The sequence below is a fragment of the Pundamilia nyererei genome, unplaced genomic scaffold (genome assembly GCF_000239375.1).
Source record: "Pundamilia nyererei isolate P.nyererei 1_Seehausen unplaced genomic scaffold, PunNye1.0 scaffold00322, whole genome shotgun sequence".
In the NCBI taxonomy this organism is placed as follows: Eukaryota; Metazoa; Chordata; class Actinopteri; order Cichliformes; family Cichlidae; genus Pundamilia; species Pundamilia nyererei.
This window is the reverse complement of record NW_005187723.1, coordinates 382,505-407,478: the sequence shown is the minus strand read 5'-3', so window position 1 is coordinate 407,478 and position 24,974 is coordinate 382,505. Positions and strand designations below refer to the sequence as shown.

Genomic DNA, 24,974 nt, shown 5'->3' with positions numbered 1-24,974 from the left:
TATGGACATTACTTTTATTTGTTTTGCATCAAAGAACAAGAAAGTGATGGTAAAGTGCAAACTGTGCCCAGGCGACGATCAACTATCCACTGCTGCTAACAAATTAACTCTTTTCAAGCATCTGCAAAGGCAGCAGGCTACCAGGTCTCTTTAGGCTGGTTTTCATAGTAGTCAGACTGTTTAAATCATAGATGCAGCCACCATGACAGCACCCATTGGTTTTGGACCATCTACAACAACAGGAATTGTGCTAATTATTAAACCAGATCTTTCAAAGTCAAAATTCAAAACTAAAAAAGATTATTTCAAAATTAAGATGAATCATTTAGACCCAATCTATGCAAACCTTTAACATACTGTTTTAAGCTCCTTGTGGAGGTCGCATGTATATGAGGTTTTGCCATGGTTTTGTGTAGGTTGAATAGATGTGTGTGTCTGTATGCGATGCAGATAGAGCCCCTGTGAATGAGAGTGACAGCAATGGTATGTGTTACCCGAACATGCCCATCTGTCTCCCCTGCTGGCCGGGCTGTAAGAGCTGCCAGGACGGTACCCCATGCTGGGTGCAGGAGGACTGGCTTCTTAGGTCTGGTGTGCTCGCCATCCAGGGGGTCTTCATGCTCCTCATTTTCATCAGCATGCTGGTGGCCTACCGGCATCGTCGCAACCGGGTGAGTCACATCTTTTGGCTTAGCAAGGCCACCATATAGATCATGTTTAGATGGAAGGTTGACGGTGACTGCTGAGCCAAATACATTCTGTTAAAAAAATCAATCCAGTTTTTATTCATCATCTTATTGTATGAAACTTTTAGTCTGATAATTAATCCTAATCATAAAATCAACCGCAGATGCAGCAGCAGTAGTAGTAGCATAATCCACATTACATTAATGTGTGTTATATTCTGTAGTGCTGTTTGCAACAATTTCTCATAATAGCTGTTCCTCTCCTCCTCCACCCGCAGCGGATCCGGGCTTCTGGCCTGCTGCTGCTGGAGACAATCTTGTTCGGCTCCCTGCTCCTCTACTTCCCGGTGAGTTTCTGACCGAGCCAGCCGACTGAGAGCCCCACAGATTAGAGCTCTTCACGGATCACTGCACAGCTCCATATCTTAGATTATGTGACAATGGACGATTTGTAGGGAGGGTGAATGGGTTGAGGGCGTGTATGAGAAATGCCAGGGCGTGTTCATCGTCGGCACATTTCATAACCTCCCTCAGCTCCGGTCATAGATTATCAATCAATCTTTAGATTCATTTTACCAATTAAAGAGGCGTTAACATAACCCGGATGTGATTTTTTTCTTTTAATCCATCTGAAAGTGTCAGTCAATTTGATCTACAGAGTGATTTAGTGTGTGCAGAGCTGGTCCTGTGCTCCGCATTACAGATGATTTAGTTTAATGTCGAGTGTGTCAACATGTTAATGGATTTTGAGAGTATAATAGAGCAATTATTCACTTCATAAGGTGCTTTGTATTTGGTGGTTGCATTAGATTGTATATGTAAAAAGAAACATGATCATATAATACGTGTGGATACGAGCGGCGGAAATGAGCTTTCTCTGAAGGGTGGCTGGCCTCTCCAACAGAGATAGGGATAGTTCGGCCATCTGGGAGGGGCTCAGAGTAGAGCCGCTGCTCCTCCACATTGAAAGGAGCCAGTTGAGGTGGATCGAGCATCTGACAAGGATGAGATGACTCATGACACGCTGGAGAAATTATATCCCTTGGCTGGCCTGGGATTGCCTTGTTGTTCCCCCGGACAAGGTGAAGGAGAAGGCTGGGAAGAGGGAGGTCTGGGCTTCTCTGCTTAGGCTGCTGTCCCCGCAACGGATGGATGATCATGAGACATGAGACGATCCTAATACTGAAACAGGACTTTTCTTGGCCTTTGATTTGGAAGAGGCCAAGCTTTAGCTGAGGTGTGGTGAGATGGTGGGGTAGCATTGCTGCCCTGCATTCTTGAAGTGTGGGGTCCAGGGTGCTTGCAGTTGCGGGTGCTGGCTCTGGACTGGGTGACCGGCTTCTTTCGGCTGGCTGCTTCCTGGGGTCATGGCAATTCTGTAAAGTCGCAGGGCTAATACAAAGAGACAGACAACTATTCACACTTACATTCATACCCATGGGCAATTTAGATTCACCAGCTATCCTGACCCCACTAACTGCATGTCTTTGGACTGTGGGAGGAAGCGAGCCCACACAAACACAGGAAGAGCATGCAAACTCTTAAAAAAAATAAAAAGGATAAAATAAAAAGAAACTGGATATCAAGATGAGCCTATAGAGAGTTTATAGAGCTCCTCTTGGCAAAGTAAATGTGGGTGCAGATCATATGCAGCTTGTTAAAGCTGTAGGCAGGACAGCTTAAAAAACAAAACAAAATGCTGACTTTAACATTTGAAGAATATTTAAGTGATGATCTTCAAAGCTATTTTTTTTACAGTATAATATATAGGATGCATTCATTTTTAAGATTTATTGAATCTGCTATCCAAAAGTAAGATGTGTAGTGGATTGCAGTGTTTTGCACACACAGTTAAGTGGACCTATTATGTTATATATGCTGTTACAGTGGTAGGTGCTTCTGTGAAACAGAGTCATCTTACAAGTAATCCATGCAAACAAAAAGCTCAGGATTCAGGACTCTTGGCTCTGTGTGATGTCAATAAGAAGGGCGAACTCTGCAAATACAGAAGCCCCTCCCACATGTCATTCAAACCTATCGATGATGAGCAAACTAAAATATAGTCAAGTCATCTCACCTTTATTCAGATAGCAGCCTGCAGGTATATTTGGTATCCATTTAAGAGCTAAATAATAATAACAATGCCAGTAATAAATGCAAATATCATAAATGTCAATTTACGTGAATAAGTACTTGTAAATGTAAATGTAGATTTAATGTAATAGAGGCAGATGATCTGCAGTTGCAACCCTTAAAGGGAGCAGCTGAAAGAAGAAAAAGAAATGTAAATGCAGAGATACATGTGTCAGTTCATTTTGTGTAGAACTATACAAAATGATGATGCAGATGAAAGCATGGAAGGCAAGAATATACAAACATGAATACAGGATATATTTCAGTTATGAAATTAAAGATCTAAAACCTGCTGTGGTGACGTAAGAGGTGGAAGCAAGACTGGAAATGAGCAAATATTTGGGATCATGTTGTGTGAGGGTTCTTTTTTTTAATTCAAAGGTGACCTGCAGCCCACATAGCTGACTGTAGTTCTGAAAGCCCCAGATGAAAGGTCAGAGTTCGGTCTGTCATCTCACTGGGGTGTCGCTGAAGTAAAGTTGCCATTTCATCTACAAATAAATCCCCTGCATGAAGGAAGGTTGTTGACCATCCCACCAACATACTCAAGCTGGTTTTGAAATCCACCATGACCCGTTAACGTAGCAGGATTTTCTAATGTCAACAAAAAAAAGATCAATATGAGTGTCTCGGTGTAGTAGCACCTGTAGTAGTAGGTACCTTTTGGCTACTTAGTAACTACTTTTTAGAGAACAACAACTGTTGTCCCTCTGCACTCATTAGTTCAGCTTCATAAGAACAGCAGCTTTATTTTTATATTAATGAACTGAACTGGTTTTATTGAGGAGGATTTGAGCTTTATTATTGGATATCACTGGCATCTAGAAGACATCAGGATATCTGTGTTCTCATTTTTAGCCTCAGCTTTAAAGTCGGTTTTTGAGTATATAGTTAATAAAGACAATGTCAGATCAGAGGAGAGCTTGGTTTAGAGCCCCATGATGCAAATCTGCACTGGCGAACACAGGTTCCCAATAAATAATCACTGGAGTTACTGGATTATTGCATTGATTCATTTATTCTGTCATTGATTGTTTTATTTTGCTCAGCTTACTCACTGCACTATATCTTTGGGTTGACCAATCACATTATTTCTTTCTGCTGTGCAGCTCCATCTATAACAGAGACCCCAATCTGTGTTTGTGTGCTGGCCATTTATACTGATTAAACGGGCCTTCCTGCCATGACTTTTGTTCCATAAGTTGTCACTCTAAACAGTTTATTCTGTATAAGCAGTTTGAACACAGTGATGTATGTTTGCATTTACATTATCACAAGATATAGATTATGCTCTTATCCTGAGTGGCTGACACTGTTTTGCTCATGCTACCATCACAGCAAAGTGATTACAGTCAGGCGTGATGTGCGCTTATACGGTCAGCAGAGGCATCAGTAAAAACAGATGTGGTGTGTGTATGTATACACTACCAGTCAAACCTTTGGACACACATTGTCATTGAAGGGTTTTTCTTTATTTTCATGATTATTTACATCATAGAAGACTTCAAAACTATGAATGAACACATATGGAATTATGTAATAAACAGTGTGAAGTGTGAAACAACTCAAAACGTGTTTGAAATTTGATTAGATCAAAATAGCCACCCTTTGTTTTGATTACTGCTTTGCACACTCTTGGCCTTCCATCAATGAGCTTGATGAGGTCGGCACCTGAAATGGTTTCCCAACAGTCTTGAAGGAGTTCCCAGAGATGCTGAGCACTTGCTAGCCCTTTTGCTTTCACTCTGAAGTCTATCTCATCCCAAACTATCTTGAATGGGTTTAGGTCAGGTGACTGTGGAGGCCAGGCCATCTGGGGCAGCACTCCATCACTCTCCGTGTTGGTCAAATGGCCCTTACACAGTCTGGAAGCATGTTTGGGGAACTCAAAGTTTTAGCAATTTTGTGGACTGACTGACCTTCAGTTCTTAAAGTAATCGTGGACTGTTGTTTCGCTTTAATTAGCTGACTGGTTCTTTCCATAATATGAATTCTAACAGTTGTCAAATAGGGCTGTCAGCTGTGTACCAACCTGACTTTTGCACAACACAACTGATGGTCCCAACTCCTTTAAGAAGGCATGAAATTTCACAAATGAACCCTGACAAGGCACACATGTGAAGTGAAAACCTGTTCAGGTGACGACATCATGAAGCTCACTGAGAGAAGGCCAAGGATTTGCAGCGCTGTCAGCAAAGCAAAGGGTGGCTACTTTCACGAATCTGAAATATAAGAGATATTTAGAGTTATTTATCAATTTTTTCTTTGCTACATAATTCCATATATCTTGCTTCATATGTCCAATGTCTTCAGTTTGTCAATGTAGAAAGTATTAAAAAAATAAAGAAAAACCATTAAATGAGAAGGTGTGTCCAAACTTTTAACTGGTAATGTACATACAGTGGTGTGTTTACCTCCTATTTTTTGATAAGTTTGTCACACTTAAATCTGTTAGATTATCAAACAAAATTGCATATTAGACAAAAATAAGACAAGTAAACACAAAATGCAGTTTCTAAATGAAGGCGTTTATTTTTAAGGGGAAAGAAATCCAAAACCTACATGGTGAAAAAGTGATCGCCCCCTAAACCTAATAACTGGTTGCGCCAACTATCTATACACCAATAGAAACTGTTGGTTGGTCGTGTATAGCTGTAGTTTTTCTTTCACTAAGCATTTCTTTCTTTGTCTCTGCAGGTCTTTATCATGTACTTCAGGCCAAGCACCTTCAGGTGCATCCTGCTCCGCTGGGTGCGAATGCTTGGTTTCTCCATTGTCTACGGCACAGTCACACTTAAGATGTACAGGTAGGTTAGCACTGAGAGTAGTCGATACTAACATTTAATGTAGTTAAAATTAAGTGCTTCTGTTTAATACCTTCTCCTTAAACATCATAGCACAGTGGTTAATGGCTTTGAATAAATGCTCAATTTCTTGAAAAATACATGAACTTTACTGTAAAATATTTAGTTTATTTTACTGGAAGATATTTTGTATGATCTTTTTCTGAGTGAGCTGGAAGGAAATTAGGCCTACTAATAAATCCACAACTGCATTCAGTTATAATTAAATAACATTTGGGTTCAGTGAGTATCTACAAATATAAATCTCATATCAAATAATATGAAATTGATCATATTTGTCATATATTTAATATGTTTTGATACAGACACTATTTGTGGTCAAAGAGCAACTTGTATACGATGGTTTCCACATAACATAGTATTTTTATTTATTATTTAAAATTGAAAAGTTAATTGAGTTTTTGGAGTACTGGGAGGACAATAGATGTCTGCTTTGTTTTGCTTTTTAGCAAACAAAACTATATTATAAAGAGACTATAAAATGATTCATTTCAAAACTAAGTTAAACCACTTGCCTTTAAGACTGTGTAATTTTATGGGGGGAAAGAGCATGTTCCTCTTGAATTTATATGCGTATACTTATCAGCTAAAGTTTGCTAACTTGTACACCCAGAGTGTACCATAAATGGGAAGACTTTGTTTCTGATTTCTGTCCTTTCAAATAAACATTGAGTGATTTATTGGGGATTTTCTCAAATCCACAAAGGTCTACGTATAAGCTAAATGTATAAATACACTCACACTAATATTTGGTTAAACGTCACTTGGCAGGTTTCAAGTTGCACCGTGATCCTGGATCTTTTGATAGCCATCAACAAGTTTCTGGAATAACTTTGGCTGGAGATTTGAACACCCTATCTACAGTTGTTTGAACTGATGATCTTGAAATCTGCAGTTGTTTAGAAATAGCTCCCAGAGATCTCCCCAGCTTGTATAAATCTGCAATTATCGTGGAGAGCAAAAATTATTCTGTGGATTTTTGTCTAACTTACATTACTTGCTTTGAGCCTAATTCCACTGATATTAAAAGTCTCTCCAGGCAAAGACATCTCTCAAGAAACTTCATATTGAAGTGACATCAAATTCAACACTCAGTCACTGACTTTACTGTTTACTACAAGTTGCACCAGTTTGTCTTTAGTACCCAAATACTCCACATTAAGGGCCAATACTGCTCTTGTTTTGGACCAGAGTACTGAAGGTGTTCCTGTCACGCACAGCCCAGAGAATGCCCTACATGTCCAGCCTCCATTTACTGAGAATTCTGGGAGTGATGCTGATGACAGTCAGCTGGTTCCTGTGTGCATGGACGGTGGGTGTTATGCAGAATCGTGACAGAAACATTCCAGTCTTCATCACAACCAACACACCTGATGGACAGGGCTTCAACATGTGTTACCTTGACCGCTGGGACTACATGATGGCTGTAGGTAAGTAAACTACATGTAAAGAACCTGTTAAGAGTATCAACAGCATCATTAAACATACAGTAGCTGTTACAGTGATTCTATTAAATCTCAAAGTGTACCTATGTCTATATCTATTTACAGTTATGATAAAAAGAAAGTAAAACCTCTTTCACCTCTAAGTCTTTATGCATAAGGACATAATAAAGATAATCTGATTCATTTTAGGTCTAAGAATTCAGTAAATACTACTTTAGATGTGTCATCATCATAATCAGGCTAGAGCCTAACCCAGCTGTCATTGGGCGAGAGGCGGGGTACACCCTGGACAGGTCACCAGTCTATCACAGGGCCAACACATAGTGACAGACAAGCATTCGAACTCACATTCACACCTATGGGCAAGTTTACAACTTTATTATTATAGTTCATTACAAGTCCATTTTTACACTTATTCCTTAAAGCAATAAATTAGCCAACAAAGTAGAAGGCAGCGTTGGTACAATAAAATCCAGTGGGGCACACAGGATCACTTTGTCAGCAATTCACTGGAATTATCTTGACAACTTAAGTTCTAGGTAAAAATAAAAAAGTATACATCAGTAAATAGCTGGCCATTAAATTATAAGAAACCAGAATATATCTTAAAAAATAATTTCACTGTTGAATAAGCTTAAATGAGACTTCTTTGAATTGCATTCAAGAAAGGTATTTAAGTTGTCACCAGTATTAAGAGCTTTAGCGCACAACATAAAGCACCACAAAACTACTGTTAGAGTGAAGTAAAACCAGTTTCAACATTTGTACTGTGTATTCTTGAACATCCAAGTGATTATAAAGTCTTCTGCTACAGCTGAGCTTCTGTTCCTGTGCTGGGGGAGTTCACTGTGGACTGCTGTAAGGCCAGTACCCTCAGCTTTCCATGAACCTCGTTACATGGGCATCGCCATCCACAATGAGCTGCTTCTCTCCTCTCTGTTCCACCTGTTCCGGTAAACAGTAACCAAGACCACTAAGGTCAATGTGTCTGAAAAGAAAGGCAGTAAAGCCCATCACATGCTTAACAATATGTCTGTGTACCATACGAAATAGAAAGCCAACACACGTTGACGTGGGATGATTCTATATTTTCTGCTTCCCACAGATTTACCTTTCCATCTCTTCATCCTGATTGGATGCTTCTGCTCTCCTTCACACACACCCATGTCACCATCACTGTGACACTCGCCCTGCTCTTTGTTCCCAAGGTATTCCACATTTTTATGTCCATAGTGCCACAGTAGACTAATTATACAGTAAGAATTAGTGCAGTCAGCGTTAATCTCATTGAAATGACGTTACACCATAACCTCGTTAACGCAGACCGCCCTGTGCGTGGGGCTGCACTGTGTCAATGCGTTAGCGCGGTTAGCTGGTTAACACGTTAGCGCCATGCAGCCCCGTGCACGGGGTGATCCGCGTTAACTCGCTAACGGAGATTTGCCGCGTTAACGTCATTTTAACGAGATTTACGCTGACAGCACTAGTAAGAATAGAAAAAAAGTCATGGAAAATGGATTAGCGCTTTTCTACTGCCCTTGGCAAAAAAAAAAATTTTACTACAAGCCTCATTCACACACATTAATATATTGTCTAACAGTCACATACACACTCACATGGATGCATCAGGGATAACCCTGTGTTCTGTATCTTGCCCATGGATATTTCAACATTCAGAGTAGCTGGGACTCAAACCACTTATTTTCTGATTGGATGACATGCTGTAAAAATCTAAATGATATCTCACAGTATTCTCAAACTTGTTAGCTTTATCTTTAACTACTTTAAGCATGTAACTCGACTTTATGTTAAATATAAGACCTCGTTATATAATGCTAACGATAACCGCTAACTCAGCATGGTCTAGTTCTGCTTGAAAGCCAGCCAGTATGCTAATGTATGCTAAATGCTAATATGTATTAAGCTAACATGCTACATTTACTTAGATATCATAAAATGTTGGTGGAACTCACCGCTGTTGCCAAGTGCTTACTCATAGGAGTTCGTCTGATTGTTGGGGTTTCCTCTTTATTATTGTAGCTTCTTTACCTTACAATATAAAACACATAGAGGTGACTGTTGTTATGATATGGTGCTATATAAATGAAGTAGAATTCAACTGAAGTGGAAAGCCTTCCAATCAGTCCTTCTAGTTAAACAATGTTCAAGACTTCTTTCTGTATGTGTAATTATTACTTATGGACTATGTTGAGTCAAGACCAGTTATCTTACATGTGCTTCTCTCCTATGTGTTCCACAGTTCCTTTATGTATCCAAACCTGGGAGAGAGGAGATTGCAGCAGAGGTGTATGAAGATGAAGTTGACCTGCGGCGCTCTGGCTCCTACCTCAACAGCAGTTTTCACTCTGCATGGAGTGAGCACAGTGTGGACCCTGATGACTTTCGGGTAAACACTGTTGTCCCCACAGAACGATGTTATCACTTTGCAGTAGGGCATAATGCACATAATATGGAAGAAATTCCAAAGGCTACATTTAAAAAAGAAAAAATAATTATCCCTTAATTTTAATTATGTTTATATGTAGATTCAATAAACAAATGGTAAATATGTTATAAATGAAATCATAAAGTAACAGTAAATACAGTTAACTGTAGACTGAACAAATTTCTATGAACTTTCTCCACCCTTCAATCCTTTGCTTTAACCTGAACTGTGTTCTTCATACTTGAAAACTCTTTACCTATCCTGACTCTCCTTGTCTTTTCCTCTTCTCAATCATTTCAACCTCTATCTCATCAATTCCCTCCTTTCTTCATATGCATCAGGATGAACTGAAGAAATTATATGCCCAGTTAGAAGTCCACAAGACGAAGAAGATGGCTGCAAACAACCCTCATCTACCTAAAAAACGAAGCTCTCGATGTGCACTGGGGAGATCCCTTATAAAACGCATAGCTGAAATCCCAGAAACGATGAGCCGCCAGTGCAGCCGTGAGGAGAAAGATGGATCCTTCCGCAGTAGAAGTGGGAATCATTCTGACTCTTTTAGAAGGTCTACAGAGACGGTCAGTATCAGTTACAGAAGTTCAATGAAGTCAGCATCTCTATCACCATCACCATCCATGCGTAAGTCGCAAAGTGATCATCACTATGTCAGGGAACGAGAGTCTTTGCACACCTCCACATTAAGGGCCAATACTGTGAAGAGATCCTCACAGCGATCTGAGACAGACTCCTTGGATATACCACCAGGGGTCTGTAAGTCAGCCAGTGCCCAGAATCTGACGATTGATACCAATCTCTTGCATCCTGATCACAACAGACTTCATAAATCTTGGAGCCTAACCTCAACTACCAGCCATTCTATGGAGAATATACCCAAGGTTAACAGAGCCAACACAGTGAGGTCGAGGCCAAGCCTTTCTATAAGTGACCAGACCAGGAGTGCTCTCAAATCTGAGTCATTTGACAAGGCTGAAATCTGCCCTTGGGAGGTGGAGCCAGAACAGTCAAGTGACAAGAACCAGAAGCATGTCACATATGCAAACTCTGGGGATGATGAGGAAAAAAGGCCACCATCTCCAATTGCACTTATCTGTCCTTGGGACCATTTGCCACCTGTAGAAAAGAAGTCTTCTGTGGACAAAGGCCTACAAGGTGAAACCGAGTCCCCCAAGTCTACCATGTCTACAAGTGCACCTGGTTCTCCAAGACCAAAGATTGCGAAGGATCAGCGTGTTTTCTCTTTCCGCACCACTACAACCGCTAAGTGGCTGACTGTGAAAACATTGATGGGATCAATTGATGCAGCTAGCAGGTCCAGCAAGGATGGAAGCTTAAATAGAGAAGATTCTATTTCGCAAAAAAGTCAGGAAAGTGCTTCAACAACACCAAGGTCAGGAACATCAAGACATCCTAGCATTGAAAAGAGGTCACTCCAGAAAAGAAGCATGACAACAGCAGATGGAAAACCATGTCTTGTTAAGCAGAATGCAGTCAGACTCTCTTCTGGGGATTCCTCTGACAGAAGCCCACGAAGGCTTGTAATTGTAAAATCTTCTATCCATCCATGTGATTCAGAAGATATGCAAAAAGATGGGACATATGAACACGTGCTTTTGTCAAGGCAGAGTAGTAAACGTAGTAGTATAAGTTCTATAAGCAGCTCCAGAACCCCTTCAACTCACAGAAGAGGTAGTTATCGAATTACTCCAACCCGTAATGTTCCTCATACAGATGTATGTTCATGGGATATCGCTAGTGGAGAGGGACCAAAGAAGCAGCAGAGCATCAAAGCAGATGTCTGCCCTTGGGAATCACAGGTATCTGAACGATCTAACGTATGTCCTTGGGAATCTCAAGAGCAAGCGAACATGAGAAGACGAGGAAGTGGTCATGGAGAAGTGGGTCCTTTGGAATCTCAGGATATTCCAGTTGTTTCTCACACTATCCTTTCTAAAGATTTACAGGCACAGCAGCCTTTAAAAGGCATATTAAACATATGTCCCTGGGAGACTTCAGAGTCTCCCCAGCCTTCAGTAATACAAACTAATGAATACGCTAATGTTTGTCCGTGGGATATGCAGGACAAGGTTGAAGGTGTATACGAAAATTTAAATCCTTTAGAAAACAGGGGAACACTGACAGTGCCCCTTCAGCGAGAGGTCATGAAAGCTGCAATCTATCCTGGTGCATCAAGTAATGAGCAACATTACCATGCAATATCACCTGCCTCAAACTGGGGTAAACACATAAACAAAGCAGCAGCAAGCTCTCCATGGGATTTCCCTGATCCCCCGACAATCAAGGAAAATATTTGCCCATGGGAAGGCAGTAACACGGAGCAGACAATTACAGAATCAACTCCACAAATGACAATAAAGGTACATATTTGTCCCTGGGAAAGTGAACAAGACAATCCAGAAGATTTAGAAATAGATACCTCACTTTTGAAAGCTACTTCAGAACATACTGATGGAAAAGACAGCACAAGAGTTAATGTATGCCCCTGGGAAACAGCACTACCTGAAAAAACTGCAGCGACCAAAACAATGTCTCAAGAACTTAAAAAGCCAGCAGAGGTTTGTCCATGGGAAATAGAGGAACCAGAATCAGGAAAGCCAGAGATCCCCAAAATATCAGAGAGCACCGCTCGAGCAAATGTTTGTCCATGGGAAACAGGTGAAGCAGGGACAGTTAAAACTGAAGTATCAAACGCATCTGAAAAACTACAAAGGAAGGGCATTTCCCAGGAAAATGTTTGTCCACTGAAAACAGAAACCCCCAAAGTTCTGAAAAAGCAAGACAGCACAAAAGCAGATGTTTGTCCATGGGAGACTGAAGAATCAAAAGTTCTGAAAATACAAGGTAGCGCTCTGGCAAATGTTTGTCCGTGGGAGACTGAAGACACTATGGCTGCCAAAAAGAACGATAGCATTAAAGAAAATGTTTGTCCGTGGGAGACTGAACAACCAGAAGTTCTTAAAAAACAAGATAGCACTCAGACAGATGTTTGTCCATGGGAGACAGAAGAACCAAACATTCTCCAAATACAAGATAGTGCTCTGGCAAATGTTTGTCCGTGGGAGACTGAAGAACCAAAAGTTCTGAAAAAACAAGATAGCACTCGGACAGATGTTTGTCCATGGGAGACAGAAGAACCAAACATTCTCCAAAAACAAGATAGCACTCGGACAGATGTTTGTCCATGGGAGACAGAAGAACCAAACATTCTCCAAAAACAAGATAGTGCTCTGGCAAATGTTTGTCCGTGGGAAACTGATGAAACCGTCCAAAAGAAAAGTATCACTGGAGCAGGTGAAGACAAAAATGATATTCCCAACAGTGACAAGGATGTCATAGAAAGTCAGAGCTGCCTTAGTGTCGAAGGAACTCCAGCAGACACAAGCCCTGAGCAAACAGATGAGTCTAAGGCAAACTTAGCCCTGGGCAGGCGAGATGCTCTGTGCCCTTGGGAGATGTTAAGGAGCACATCTGGCTCATTCACTGACAATGCGTCAGATATCTTTACATGGGAGCCAGAGAATATTCCAGAGGAAGACGAAGAGGACGATGCCGAGTGTGCTGCTGAAGCTCTTGTATTCCCACCTGACCTATAGCTTTATACTTTTGTAGCTACTGTAGGCTCAGCTATAGAAGAGCTTCCCTGCAGCTGGCAACGGCAAAATTTCTTTCTGATGGATTATTAAACAATAATTAAAGAGTAGACTTGATTAATGAAATTGGACAAACAGCCGGGCCATGCCCACATGTCTAAAATCCTGGAAGGCTAGACTTGGCTGGACACTCCAAGTTGTGCAGACCTGACTGAAAATACATTTTGTAATGTACATACAGAAGATTTATGTACCCCATACATTTAACACAAAAAAGATTTTTACATGATAGAAGGGCATGTAAAGCAGTTAGCTGAAGTCCAATGTCTTTGTTTCTGTCCCCCATATTAAATGCAAATGATTTTGTGCGTCTTTGAGTGACGTCACTCAATTTTGCCATGAGATCAGTATATTGATGGCTGAGCTACAATTATTACAAAAGCTGAAGTTAAGTCAGCACTACTCTCAAACAAAAGTACAACACAGGGTGTCTACAGATACGACACTTTGGAATACTCCTGCCCCATATAAATATACACCAGACAACTCAAAATGTCTTAAAAAATCATTTGTTCAAACTAAAATAAAATACAAACTGTCAAGCAGGAATACAATGGACACAGTTACATTTCAAAAGTATTGATAAAACTATGCATACTTCTTTGTTTGGATGACTCATTTCCTGACTAAAAACTAGTGTTTACTATTAAAGTGGACCGACTATGCTTTCATTTTCGGTCATGCTCACTGCCACAGTGGTAGCTGCTCATATTTGAACACAAAGTTTTTAATGGTGTGTGAAAATTATTCTGTGAGTCAATAGCTTGGTTTCAGACAGTTCTATCTACTGTGCTCATTATTTGATATCATTGGGAGGGGATATCCCTAATGTGGTCACCTCAGGCACCCACCAACTGTTTATACCTTCTGTTGTTGAGGAGCAACTAATCAAAAGGAAGATGGTCTAAAAAGATAGGAAAGAAAGATCAAACAGCTTGTTTCACACAGTGCATGAACTTAATCTGAACTCCGAGTCAAAGAAAAACATATGAAAAACATTGCAATCACCACAGAGCTGTTGTGTAATCACCTTTTGAAAACACTGCAGCTATTTGATAAGGCTGATTACGTTTTTAAGCACAAATGACTTAAGCCAAAAGTGGTTTGCACCACAGTAGTAAATGTTCCTTGGTTGTTTAACAGATCTTGACAATATGTTTTCTTTAAAGACAACATCTTATGATTATCAGATGGTCATCATTCGCTAATCACTTCTTCACATCAAACAATGCTTTTAATTTCAGTGTGTGATATTAGTGAATGCTACTTTAAGTTCTGAATCACTGCTCACAGATTTCAGAGTCAGCTTCCAAGTTTAAAAAAAAAACAGTAATATGTGGTAAATTCTGGACTTTAAATATCAGCAGTTGTTAGTTAAGATGTAATTAAGCTGCATGTCCATGCCAGCAAATATTGTTTGAAATTCATTGATGGTTATCATCAGACTTTATGCTGCTACAGTGTCATACAGTGATTTTATTGCTTAACTCCAATTGTTGGCTCCAAGTCTTTTTTTTTTGTCAGTGGACTGACCTAGTTTTGTAAGCAATGTTTGTGTGTTGTTGTTTTTTTAATGAGTGTACTGTAAATTGTAGACACACACATATATATAGTTGTAACACATCTTGATTTGTGCTAACAGTAATTTGTGAAAAGAAAACCAGGTGAGACACTTTCTCATATTTCCTGAGTATATCCATCGCAGAAATAAATTACTCAATTTCTGTACATCTGACCATTTTATTTCTTACATGTGCACAATCAATTTAATAAAACAATAAGTTTGAGACAAAACCATCATGAAAAGAAGGTTTTATTGGCTTTCTGTGCAGTAGTATCTAAAATTCACCTGCTGCTTCCAGTGCCTCAACAACCAAAGCCTCTTTTCAATCAGAAACGAGCCTCATAGGGAAGCCTGGTTTCCTGCCGAAGTGGACAAATTATAACCAGCCACAGCCAACTTTTAAACAACATTTGGCCCATGAATAACACAGTCCGCCTGTGGTTCGATGAAAGGCGCAGCGCCCCCTGGTGGCTCATTTATACCACTGTACTGCCTCTGGTTTAGGAACTTCATAGTTCAGGGCATCAAATTCTTCTCCTGGCTTCAGCTCTGGACCAGGAATCATGACCGTCTAGAAGAAGAAAACAAAGTGGAATCTTATTTAAATGTTGGTGAAGTCCAAAAGCCTTCTGCAGAACGTGTGCTGGCATATTTTGTTCCAACAGCAATCAACGTTTAAGATCAGAACTGCAGAAAGGTTTCATAAAAAGAAAAATAAACTTCTCTAGTTTACCTGTAATGTTTTCTCCTGAAAACAATCTTTAGATTCTCTATCACAGTGGGGGGAAAGTTTTTTTTGGTTTGAGTTCATGGACAAAATGCAAGGAGGCGTTTCACTGACAGATTGTGACTGACAGAAGGCAGACACATACTAACCTGTATGATCAAAGCTAAAATAATTTATCTGTCACAAATGTCTCAATTAGTGACTAAATACTAGAATCAGAATTCATTAGAATATTAGTATTAGAATAAAAGGTATATACAGTAACTTATTCCAATGTTATCATGAACCTCTAGTAAAGACTGATCAGATTCTGATACATCACTTGAGGCATAGTTCCTTTTATTATACTGACATAGATTTCCTTTGCTTTCTTGCCCTGAAGCCCAAATAAGAGACAGACACTAATTGTTCACAGCTGATCACCACAATCTCTTATCGACAGATGAATTAGAATGAGGAGTTTAGTGAATCATCTTCACATCACATCATGGGTTTTTTGACAGTATGACTAACGCTTTTTTTTGCAGAGCTCTGATGCTGATGGTAAAAAACACCTTCCAGGCAACATTACAGCTCCATCTGCCACATATATCTGAGCCACAGCAGGGACTGACTCACATATTTAAGGTGATTACATTCTCAGTTCTCAGCAGTGATGCATTTAATGCAAGCCAACTCCTGTGTCACTCTCGCTTTGCAAAGGTTTCTGTAGACTTAACACAACCTCCTGGTTTGCCTTTTCTTTACTGAATCTCCCTGACACGCTCGTGTGGGAGCAACTTGTAACAGATTCACCTTAATGCAGCAGATCACCAGGTTTAAATTCCAGGTGACAGGAGTGGTAATTATTAACTACCTTTGACTCAAAACACTGTTCTACAGTATATTTCAGTAGAGCTGCAATTGTATTTACTTGCATTATCTTTTCAGACAAATTACATTTTACATACAAAATACGACTGTCTGCCGTGTAAAAAGTGCAGATTTCAACCTGCTATGATGCAGCCTACGACTGCCTAATTTCATCTTGTTGTATGAATGTAGAATTGGGGTGACACAAGGAAATCATCTCCCGAAGTATTTAGAACAGATCCAGCTCAAACAGCAGAATAGCATCTCCTCTGATAACAATTGACGAGGCGGCTATCTGACTTTAGAGCTTTTTTTTTTCCCCTGAAGATGTCAAAAAATGTGGATATCCTTTAGATAAAGTTGACTGCCCTTCTTGTTTTCTTTGTTGAGTAAGGCCAGAAGAAGCCACACATATAAGATGCATTTAAACAGCTTGTTTAACATGACTGCCGATTGTCATTTTTGTTCAGGGTCGTGGATTTTCAGTCACTGAAGAGGCAGCATTTGTAATATTAGCTACGTTTAGTCGTCTGTGACAGCTAGAAAGATGCTAAAATTGAATGGAAGTGCTCCCTTGGTCTTCATTGGTGCTCTATATTACAGTGTGACACTAATTTTGGATAGATGAAATGTATAGTAGTGTGTGCTTTCAAGGCTCTAGTCTGCCAGGTCCATGAAAACTGAGCTTAAACTGCAGAATACAGCACCCTGAAAAGTGAGACAGTTTCATGATAGAGGTCCAGAATAAAATTTAGTGTAAGGTGAAACGTTTTGTATTTTTATTTTTTATAGAAGAAAGGCTGAAGGCTATTCAAAAAGGACACAGAAATGTATTATATTTATGCAAAGAAAGAAAAAAATATCAAAGCTTGCAATAGCTAACAGATTTTGTCTGCCTTGTTCATGTGCCCATTAAAGTGAAGTATGAACAGGCCAGTTAATAACAGTATTTTAATTAGCATTTGACAGGGAGAGAGCCTTGGACCTCTGCCTTTTTCTTACTAAAAGATAAATGTTTAGAGTAGAGGGTCACCTTAATAATTGGATCCTTGGCAGGGGCCCAAGATGGCACTATTTTTCCATGTAACCGCCACCGGCCGTAGGGGTTGATGAGATGCCTTTCTATGACCAGGTACTCCAATACATCCTTCGGCTGCTCCTCGCTTCCCAGCATTAACCTCCCGAAGCGGTCATAGATGGCCAGAGTCTGCACACAGACACAGACAGAGGTAAATTCAATTAGTCGTCTTAACACTAATTGTAACATGAACGCAAACCTAACCCTGCGTTTGATTTAGATTTTTCATCACTTCCACAAACACAGTTGTTGTGGGACACACAGATTCCAAAGCAACTCTAAAAACTGGCTGCCGGGCTACTGGTTTCACTTCAGCTCACATGAAAATATTAAATTTGTCCCAGAAGGGGCATTTGAAAGCTGCCAGACAGTTAAAAATAAGAGCTGAATTACAGAAGGAGTAACTGACCAACAACATCGAAACCTGCAAAAAAGACATGCAGCCTTACAATGTGTGTGTTCACAAGTCAAACGGCTTCTGGAATAAAATCAAACCTGCTTTTGCTCGTTTTATGTACTGACAGGGCAAAAAAGGTCGTTGGTATGTCATCTTTCAACAAGCCAATATAAAATTCTTTATGCTCCTGTCATGAACCAAACAGCAGAAGGCAATGTGATAACATACGCAGAACAGTTTTTCAAAGAGAGTCCAATAAAATACAAGATTAGAAATAGAAACATGTCAAACAAGGGAGCAGCATCTCAGAAGTGATTCGTGTCCGTCTGACAAAGGGACACGTTCAGTGAGTGAGGAATAAAACTTATAATAAAACACTGAAAAATGTACTTGCTCAAAACTGTTCTGGACAATCTCACACACGAAAACACCAACACACACAAATACTCATACTATACTGTACCTGCTTGGAGTGCATGCGAACCGTCACCTGCCCATACAGGTTGCCTTTGGAGACCATGTCAGGGCAGCGAGCATGGACCACTCTGGGTGGCTCCAGGGACTCCACAAACCTCCAGCAGATCGTCTTGTATCGGTTACCCCTTGTCATCTCCTGAACACAATGCAGCCGAACCGAAGGTTGAGTACAATAAAACAAAGAACTGAATTATCTCAAGGATCATCAAAGGATAAACTTACAGGATAACACCTCTCAGTCACCAAGGAGTGAAGTTTCTCCTTGTTGAACCTGAAATTCAGACGAAAGATTTTAATCTTCATCTCTAAAACTGAAGCCAGAGAGTTTTCATGACACGTTGCTTTACTGTGCATCAGCCTCTCGTATCTTTGTACATATATCTCATATACAGCTAGTAAAATGTATCACCCCCCAAAAAACATCCTCACTGAGCAAATGTGTACTTGTTGGTGACGGGTCGCTTGCTCTGAGTATTTCAGAAACTGCTGATATCCTGGGATTTCCCCACAGTATCATCTCCAAGGTTTACAGGGAACATCCAGTGAGCAGTCCGGCCATTCTCCTCTGTCCTCTACCAGCAACGAGGCATTTTTGCCTAGAGAAGTACTCCTCTCTGAACACACCACATGTGGAACCTCGAATTAGATGGGTTACAGATGGGTGCCGCTCCTGTCAGCCAAGAACAGGAAAACTGACGCTACAGTTCGTATGAGGCGAGCTCACCAAAATTGAAAAACTTGGTCTGACGAGTCTCAGATTCTGTTGCAGCATCCAGATGGTAGAGTCAGAATTTGCATAAACAACACGAAAGCATGGATCCATGTATTGTTCAGGTTGTTCTTGGTGTAACAGCATATGGGGGGATTTTCTTTGGGACCTTAGTATCAACTGCTCAACGTTTAAACTACCCGAGTATCTTCACTAACCACAACCATCCATGATTTATGAGCACAGGGTATTCATTTCCTGATGGCTGCTTCCAGCAGGGTAACGCATGTCACGAAGCTCTGACTATCTCAAGCTTGTTACTTTAACATAACTGAGTTCACTGCACTCACATAGCTCTCAATCTAATGGAGCTCCTTTGGGATGTAGTGGAACGGGAGATGCATATCATAGATGTGCAATCGACAACTCTGCAGCAACTGTGCGGCGATATGGTCAATGAATCTGTGCCAAAGACTTTAAGTCAGGTCTGAAGGCAAAAGGGGTCCAAGCCAGTACTAAAAAGGTGTACCTAATGAAGTGTCTGATGATGGTCTACAGATTAGGTTTGATTACTGTAAATGTGCATCATAACTATCATAATTCATTGTAATGTACTTTGGCTTACCACGATAACCTGTTTATCACTACAGGTTGTTTCATTATCAGAGCTGAAGGCTGCCTGAGTGCGTCTCTCACCTCTATAAAAATGTGCCACAGTAATAAACACTCCTTGTCAGTTGACTACGTGAGGTGAGACAGGGGTTTATTTTCTTACTGTGTCAGGGCGTGGTGAGCCTCAATAAAGATTTCTTGAGCTTTCTCTGCAAAATCCTTTGTTGTGAACACGGAGTCGTGCTCTTTGATTTTACGAATCCTGAAAGAACAAGAATACAGTTAGTTCACCATAAGATATTCAATGAATTCAATTAAGCAGCTGGATTGAGAAGATAATCGTTCTCAAAAATATCCAGAAAAGAAAAGCATCAGCACAGCGACAACACAAAGACACAAAGAAGAGAATCTCACGCCAGCTGTGAGGCGGCACTTTGTCGTATCTGTTCAGTACGTTGTTTCAGGCCTTCTTTAGACAGAGTGGAAAGACGAGCATCACCCTCCGGGGGTATGTAGGGGTCGAAGATCCCCGCTGGTAAAGAGAGCAGACATGAGTGATCAGCCAGTGTGAAGCCTCCGAGCAGGGAAATGCTTCAAAATAAATCATTCCTGCTGACTGATTTAGCAAGAACAATATATAACCCTACTTGGAGCACTAAAACCCTCTGTTTAGCGTCTGTGTAGCACTGACATCTTATTCAGGACACTTAATAGCACCTATTCCTGGATATAAAATACATTTAGTATTAAATAATAAAAATATAAACATACATTTTTCTAATTTTTGTTAAATAACCACAGACAGACATGAAGGGGATTTTCCAGGCCTGGCTTTTTATAGAAGATAACCGCCTTAAAATATTCTGCAGTAGATCAAAAACGTGAGAAAACCATGAATCACCATATGAACATTGCCTGATGCTGCTGAAGTGAAACAGAACACAGTTACAGAGGTTTTGTCAGAGACACAATTTTAAAAAGTTTACATTTCTTTCGGTATTGAACAGCAGAAATGAGGCCGGATGTCATTTTGGATTTAAAAAAAAAAAAATGTCCGACAGCACCTTATACAGCGGTAGACTGGTGCATAATAACAAGCAACCAAAAAATGCAGAAAACAGAGATTTTTGATGGGAAACTGGTCTTTAAGTACGCTGAGATAGACCTGTGCAGGGAGTGCGATTTTATTTTGGGGCAGCAAAACAGCAAAAGTACGAGAAAATTCATGGCAACGTTTGTCAACGCGAAGCATAGTTTTGATCTTCTTTTGCTGCTGGTTCAGTGAATTTTGGTCGGAGAGCGATAAAACCTGCAGCTTCAGAATCTATGAGCTGTTGGCTTTCAGCCCCGACGACACGTACACGTCTGTGTCGTCGGGCTGCGCTTTGTGTTTACATCTTTTTGTGAAATCAGTTTCCCTGCTCTTTAATCATTTGCTGTTTAAGCTGTTTGGCAGTTGAAACGCTGAGATTCTCGCATTTCTAATAAAATACATTTATCTTTAAAAATCGACTTGGGATTTAAAATCTCTGTTTTTTCTTAGCTATGGGCAAATGAAACAATCAGGACCATCTTCACATTTTTACCCAGAACTTTTATCAACTGAAATATGGCAGAAAATTAACCTTTACCACGTCTAGTTATATGCTCTCTATACAAGCAATTGTTGTATGTAAAGACGATGATTATGCTGTAACACCTAATTAGTAAAAGAAATGTAAAGATAAAATATTGAATACTTATCTAAAAACAGTTCTATAACATGAACTCCTGTGTCTGAAGCAGGGAGGAAATGAAATATAGAATGGTCGTGTGAACTGTTAGCTCAGCACGCCAGATTCCTTTTCAACAACATCTGTTACTGATCCTAATTTCATGTTGTATCTACAGATTACATTCAACAGCCAGCTAATGAAAACTTGCTCCCAAAGCTAAAACTATTTAAACATAATGCCCTTGAATTAAGAAAAAGGTTTTTCCTCACTTTACTGTTATGCTGCACAATTTTTCAGTGCATGTTTACACAAAGTGTTATAATAAACTCTATAAAACGCAACAATAAATAGAGTTGATGTCCTCCAACTTATCTCTGTATCGTTTCCCTTTGCTTTAATCCCAGAGGTGTTTAACTTTCCATCGAATGGTTTTAATGCCTGTTTTTATGTTACAATAGTTTCTGCCACTTAGATGTCTTCATTCACTTTTATCAAAAATTATTTACTTTTTTCTTTTACAATTATTATTTTCAGGTAGCTGTCTCTCCCTGAGCCTAATTGGAGGTTTCTTCCTGTTAAAGGGGAGTTTTTCCTTACCACTGTCACCAAGGAGGTGATCTCATTGTTGACGTTTTCTCTGTATTATTGTACGGGTTTAATCTTACAATATAAAGTCACTGTTATTATGATTCTGTGCTATATAAATTGAAGTGAACTGAATTGAAATTGAATTGTTATTAATTCTAGGGTTGTTGTTTTTTTGTTTTTTTTATTCATTCATATATTTTTGATTTGAGTGGTTTTAGCCGATAAGTGATAAGTAAGGAAGCACGTAAGCATATCTCTCAACTGAATCCTTTTAGTTTTACTTCATTATGGCTTTTCTAATATAATTATCTTTGCATTTGATGCTTTTTGCAGCATGCTATAGCATTTATTATCCTAAATGCTACCATGGATGTTTTATTTGTTCTAAGTGGTTCAATTCTGGTTTACATTTGTGTAACTTCTATCTTCTTTGAAGATACTCAGTCTTTTCAATAGTTTTAAACATTTCTGAGGTGATGTTCACAGTAGGTTATTTATATGCATGAAAACAACACTGTTGCTTACTTTTGACAATAGATGGTTCCTAGGAGAGGAGTGCTAATATCCAGCATTATTCACTACCGTACTGGTAGATATGAAAAACTTAATGACCACAACGTGCTCTAGCTTCAGAAATAACATCTTATATGCATATCACTGATTTTAAGGGCCATTTTACCAGTGCAGGCGATATTGATTGGCCTCTCAAAGTACTGCTGCCTGAAGACGATGCCTGCTGCCCGGGCTTTGGCCTCTGTGTTTTCCTGCCTCTTCCCCTTCAATCCCACTGCTGGAGGGATAAAGTACCGCTTTTTGGTTCGGACCGGCAGGTAAAGTGGAATGGGATGTTGCACATCCAGAGACGTCTCAGCATTCTAAGAGGATGGAGACAAATATGTGTTTAACCACCACAGTTATCCTCTAAACTCACTGGCCCTGAATTCTACTTTTACAAAACCTAAACACTTTCAGCTTTTGTCTGCACTGTCAAAAAGACACCTTTATCTTTAATACCGAGAGGGCTGTGCCCCTTACCCTGACAGGTATTTCTAATATTTTGCCTCCCTCACAGGTGTACATGCCTGGAATACCACGCGTTTTAGTTTATATTGAACTACTGTGAAGTTGTGATCTGTATATCTTAATCTTGTCAAATACTTAACACAGTGAAAACCTCAAGCCACGTAGTATTGTTTCATCCAGCAAGATGAACACAAAGTCTCTCTTTAGTTAAAAAAAGAGCACCTCTGAGCAAGCAAGCAGATATATATATATATATATACACACACATACACACACACACACACACACACACATCTATATTCTCTCTCTACATATATATATATATATATATATATATACACACACACACACACACACACACACACACACACACACACACACACACATCTATATTCTCTCTCTCTACATATATATGTAGAGAGAGAGAATATATATGTGTGTGTGTGTGTGTGTGTGTGTGTGTGTGTGTGTGTGTGTGTGTGTGTGTATGTGTGTGTATATATATATATATATACACACACATATATATATATCACTTAAAGGTAAATAGTCCCTGTGTCTATGTGGATGCTCATACTCTGTCTGTTAGCTAACATTAGCGAGGCTAGCCAGTGCAGGATTATGGGCAGTACTCATATGAAGCAAATCAAACGAATTGCTTCTTCTACATTTCGACTGTATACCTTTCTACAACACTGTGCTCGTAAACGTTACAGTACCTTTAAACTGCTACAAATCGCTCTATGAAGAGCCCCCAAAGTCCTCCTCATGGGCATCGCCATCTTGCCAGGATTTTCGTCATAGACTTCCGGTTGTCTCTTTCAAAATAAAACAATAATACTCTGAAACGGCTGAGCAACGTTAGGCACTTAACGCATACATGCATACACAGTGTTATGGAGTACCGGAATACGTGTACCGGCGTTACCTATTTAAAATACAAAATATGAGTAACTGTATTCCGTTAAAGTTACCGTTTAAACGGGTGGTATTCAGAATACAGTTCCTTGTTAAAATAAATACACGGCGGTCTTTTCCTTTTTCATATATGCCTTCGCTATTGTTGGTCATGTCACCCCAGTGGAAACCCAAACAAATCACATTAAGAGGCTCTAGGGCCTGTGTCTCAATCTCGCGGCCAATGTCACCTCTACTCATAATGACGTGAAGAAATATTTTAAAATGTATTATTCAAAAAATTATTTAATATGAAGGCAGAGTGTTACAGGCATATCCCTAAAGAATGTAGCCGAATGTAGCGGACCTGTTTTTATATACGGAATAGTTTTCTATACGAGATCGCTGCAAAAAGTGCAGCCTTACCCAATGTCCACCTACTGTTACTCATTTATATTAAGATTTAGTTGGTATTGGTATGGCAAGTAACTTTCAATAATAGTATTAAATCACACAGCAATCGTACATTCATGTAGTTATAAAAAGCATGATAATATATTAAGTAATCCAAAGTATTCCGAATACGTTACTCTGTATTTTGTAACGTAACGGAATACGTTACAAAATACATTTTGGGGCATGTATTCTGTAATCTGTAGTGGAATACATTTGAAAAGTAACCTTCCCAATACTGTGGATACAAGTATCTTGGTTACATGTGAGAAATTAAAAATCTTATTTTGGATTCAAAAAGCTGGATAAGCTCTTATCTTAATCTTGATAAAGTTGTTTATGAGCACCTGGAGGATTATAATAAAAACTGGGATGTTGTGACATAAAACCGGGGATTTTGTTTGTGCCTGATATGATGAAAACCAAGATAAGATACAACATTTTTGTACTAACTGGTAAACAGGCCTGTAACAGAAGATGAAAGATCTACATAACTACACCTCTGATCATAACACTGTAACTGCTTCAGCAGTTATTCTGGTGCTGCATTCTTTGGAAATCTATAGGTCTTGAATGTTGTTGTTGAAGAAGTTTCTGTCTGTGGGGTTTCTATAGC

General features: G+C 39.6%; 3 protein-coding genes across 3 annotated transcripts; 2 read left to right on the top strand and 1 right to left on the bottom strand.

Moving 5' to 3' along the window:
- The first annotated feature begins 453 nt into the window (after positions 1 to 453).
- On the top strand, positions 454 to 8,372 carry LOC102201310 (probable G-protein coupled receptor 158). Its single transcript, XM_013915549.1, has 6 exons — positions 454 to 671; positions 965 to 1,033; positions 5,517 to 5,626; positions 6,875 to 7,113; positions 7,943 to 8,081; positions 8,234 to 8,372. The coding sequence occupies exons 1-6, from the start codon at positions 486 to 488 to the stop codon at positions 8,370 to 8,372; spliced, it is 882 nt and encodes a 293-aa protein (XP_013771003.1). The 5' UTR covers positions 454 to 485.
- A 991-nt stretch (positions 8,373 to 9,363) lies between these two features.
- Positions 9,364 to 14,993, top strand: LOC106456507 (probable G-protein coupled receptor 179). Its single transcript, XM_013915553.1, has 2 exons — positions 9,364 to 9,535; positions 9,916 to 14,993. The coding sequence occupies exon 2, from the start codon at positions 9,967 to 9,969 to the stop codon at positions 13,207 to 13,209; it is 3,243 nt and encodes a 1,080-aa protein (XP_013771007.1). The 5' UTR covers positions 9,364 to 9,535; positions 9,916 to 9,966; the 3' UTR covers positions 13,210 to 14,993.
- Positions 14,994 to 15,063: 70 nt separating this feature from the next.
- Positions 15,064 to 23,926, bottom strand: mrpl45 (mitochondrial ribosomal protein L45). The gene is made up of 8 exons (XM_005751684.1): positions 23,728 to 23,926; positions 22,665 to 22,860; positions 20,097 to 20,214; positions 19,846 to 19,944; positions 18,584 to 18,632; positions 18,348 to 18,497; positions 17,443 to 17,616; positions 15,064 to 15,401 (listed from the first exon to the last, which is right to left on the bottom strand). The coding sequence occupies exons 1-8, from the start codon at positions 23,788 to 23,790 to the stop codon at positions 15,303 to 15,305; spliced, it is 948 nt and encodes a 315-aa protein (XP_005751741.1). The 5' UTR covers positions 23,791 to 23,926; the 3' UTR covers positions 15,064 to 15,302.
- Between the last annotated feature and the right edge of the window lie 1,048 nt (positions 23,927 to 24,974).